General features: G+C 43.4%; 1 protein-coding gene across 2 annotated transcripts in view; it reads left to right on the top strand.

Annotated features, from left to right (window-relative positions):
• Positions 1–2,440, top strand: part of LOC123507352 (ankyrin repeat and protein kinase domain-containing protein 1-like) — a 65,501-nt gene extending 63,061 nt beyond the window's left edge. For both annotated transcript variants that reach the window (XM_045260135.1, XM_045260134.1), the window contains one exon: positions 2,090–2,440. In XM_045260135.1, coding sequence (XP_045116070.1) covers positions 2,090–2,404 — 315 coding nt within the window. In that variant the 3' untranslated portion in view covers positions 2,405–2,440. The remainder of the gene's footprint in view (positions 1–2,089) is intronic.
• The last annotated feature ends 60 nt before the right edge of the window (positions 2,441–2,500 follow it).

The following is a 2,500-nucleotide window of genomic DNA, read 5'->3' as shown; positions in this document are numbered from 1 at the left end:
CGGAAATGGGGAACCCAGGTGAGACGGTTGTCAAATATAAGGCCAAGATATCGAGTCGCCTCCACACATGTGAGGCGTCTATTGGCTAGGTATAAATCAGGATCTGGATGGACACCACGGTTGCGACAAAAATGTATAGCTACGGTCTTCGAGGTGGAGAAACGAAAACCATTTATACTGGCCCAACGGGACACCCTATTGATTGCCAGTTGAAGCTTGCGCTCAATCAGTGACATCCTAGCAGCAGCAAAAGAAATACATAAATCGTCAACCACAGATAACAATAGATGTAGATCTAGAGAGGCGGTGGCATAATGAATAAGGTGGTGAGCGTGGGATTGGGCAGACGTCCACGTGTAGGTTCCAAACCCACCACGTACAGCCTTAAAACACTTTGCCATTTGTCGAGTGGTTTAAAGTTACCTACATATCACCATGATTCCCAGGTTCTAGGTGGTTACACTCAAGATGAGCTTGGGCGGTGATACGGGCCCTAATATGGGTACCAGTATAAATAAAATTGCCTACACCACTAATGGGCGGAAGCTGAACAGCCCTTCCCATACATACACTCTTCAAGTGTGCCTACAGGCACTATAGGCCTTACAGTAAAAAAAAAAAAAAATCTGGATTTGACACGGGACTGCGGAGCCATTGCAGTAACGTTCTCAAAGCGGTCGACTGGTAGTACGCGGCAGCTGACTGTTAAAGTTATAATTTTGTAAAGTTTGATTATAATTGTTACGTGCATGTTCAGGCATTTTGACATCTATGGAGACAATGAAACAGTGAAATGTGAATGCTGTTGAAAGAGTTTTGTCCAACAATGGATTTAGTGACAGTGTGAAGAGCTTGTGTCGAGGCTCACATGAAAATGTTATTATGCGCGTGTGTGATGCAGTCGCTAGTGATATCACTGTGCTTAAAGAAGTACAGTGAGGTGAATAAGGAGTGAACATTGTGAGTGGTGTAATGCACACAGATTTAACATAGTGAGTGGTGTATCCAACCGTGACTTGTATAGGGTGACGCTGAGTGTTGTTTGCACAGTTAAGTCAGTGGCACAGTGGAGAAGAACTGCTAGTGGTGACTTGAGGCGTACAATGTGAAACACTACAGTGAAATATAATGAGAGGTCACACAAAATGGCAGAGTGAGAGGCTGTAACTGGGACGTAATCCTAGACGCGTGCAACTGGTGGCAATGACTGCAGTTATGACATCTGGTGCCATATAGATAGTCAGTTTGGGAAAAGATAGTGACACTGGTGAAGAACAGTGACATGTTATTGACATCACTGTGACGTGGAAGTGTACTGTGCTGTTAAGTGTTAAACTCACCTGATTACTAACGTGACTGCAACAAACCGATGAATGATTAACAGTGACTAGAATGGTAGGAAACAATGCTAAGGCAGTGACTGATAGTGACTACTGCGATATATTTCTTCGCGTTAATGATGTAAAAAAAAATAAAGCCCTCCTACGCGCTTTGTAAATAGTCTTCCTAAAAAAAAATGCATTTTTGTTAATAAAATTATATAGAGTAAGCTAGTGCAACATCTGTGACATATATAAGGGGTGGGATAGTACGACACCAACAGTGATGTCCACGCCAAGCGCAAACCTGGTGTCGCCACAAGAGGTAACACACGGTCATAGAGTGATGACATGAGGCGTAAACTCACAGGTGTGAAGAAGAGATGAGCAAGTGGACAGCCAAAATCATGTAAAGTAATTTATAAGTGAAAGAAAATTTGCATATTGTGTTTGAAATACAGCTGTAAGCTTAAAATTATATTTAAACATCCACCTGGTACTATATAAATTCTCGTGTTTGACTCGTATAACTGAGCAGTACAATGACACGGTTGTATGGATTTAAATATCGCTTTCAGGCATTGCAGTAAACACAGTTAGCTTGCTTCACAGTGATTTTCATAGATTCATGTTGGCTAGGAGCCGAGATTTCGAAGTTTGAAATTTAATATCTTTAAAGTCCTTTTCTTTTCATTTTATTGTTGTCCTTGGACAGCTTCCCTTCTTCCATAAGACAGAAAAATAATACTCTTTTTTTTTCTCTCCGGCAGAGTATTGAATCCCCGGAACACCTGCACCAAGAGCTGCTCAGAACAATCACTCATGGGGACATAGTACAGGCAGTGTCCAGCCTTCTATGTAAAGGTGCTCCCATAGATCCGTTTGGTGGCAAATCTGCTCTCAGACTGGCTATCTCCAATGACCGTCCCCTCACAGTCAGCTTGCTGCTGGTTAGTGGCGCGGCGCTGCCTGCCAACCTGCTGCGGGAGGCTTGGCAGAGTCCTGACGTCACCCAGAGGGTGCTGGCACTGCTCACCACCGTGAGTATCCATTGTTGCCTGTTTCAGAGCACTGCCAAACTGTAAAAGTAAGGCCGAGCACTGGCACAGGACCCCATTCTCATTGGTGGCTTCTTTGTTGTGTAAAATGTGTTTTGAGAGTCAGAGGAGTTATAGTTTTGT

Source organism: Portunus trituberculatus, chromosome 22, assembly GCF_017591435.1.
Source record: "Portunus trituberculatus isolate SZX2019 chromosome 22, ASM1759143v1, whole genome shotgun sequence".
Classification (NCBI taxonomy): Eukaryota; Metazoa; Arthropoda; class Malacostraca; order Decapoda; family Portunidae; genus Portunus; species Portunus trituberculatus.
Note: the sequence above shows the minus strand (reverse complement) of the source record. Positions and strands in the feature narration are given on the sequence as shown.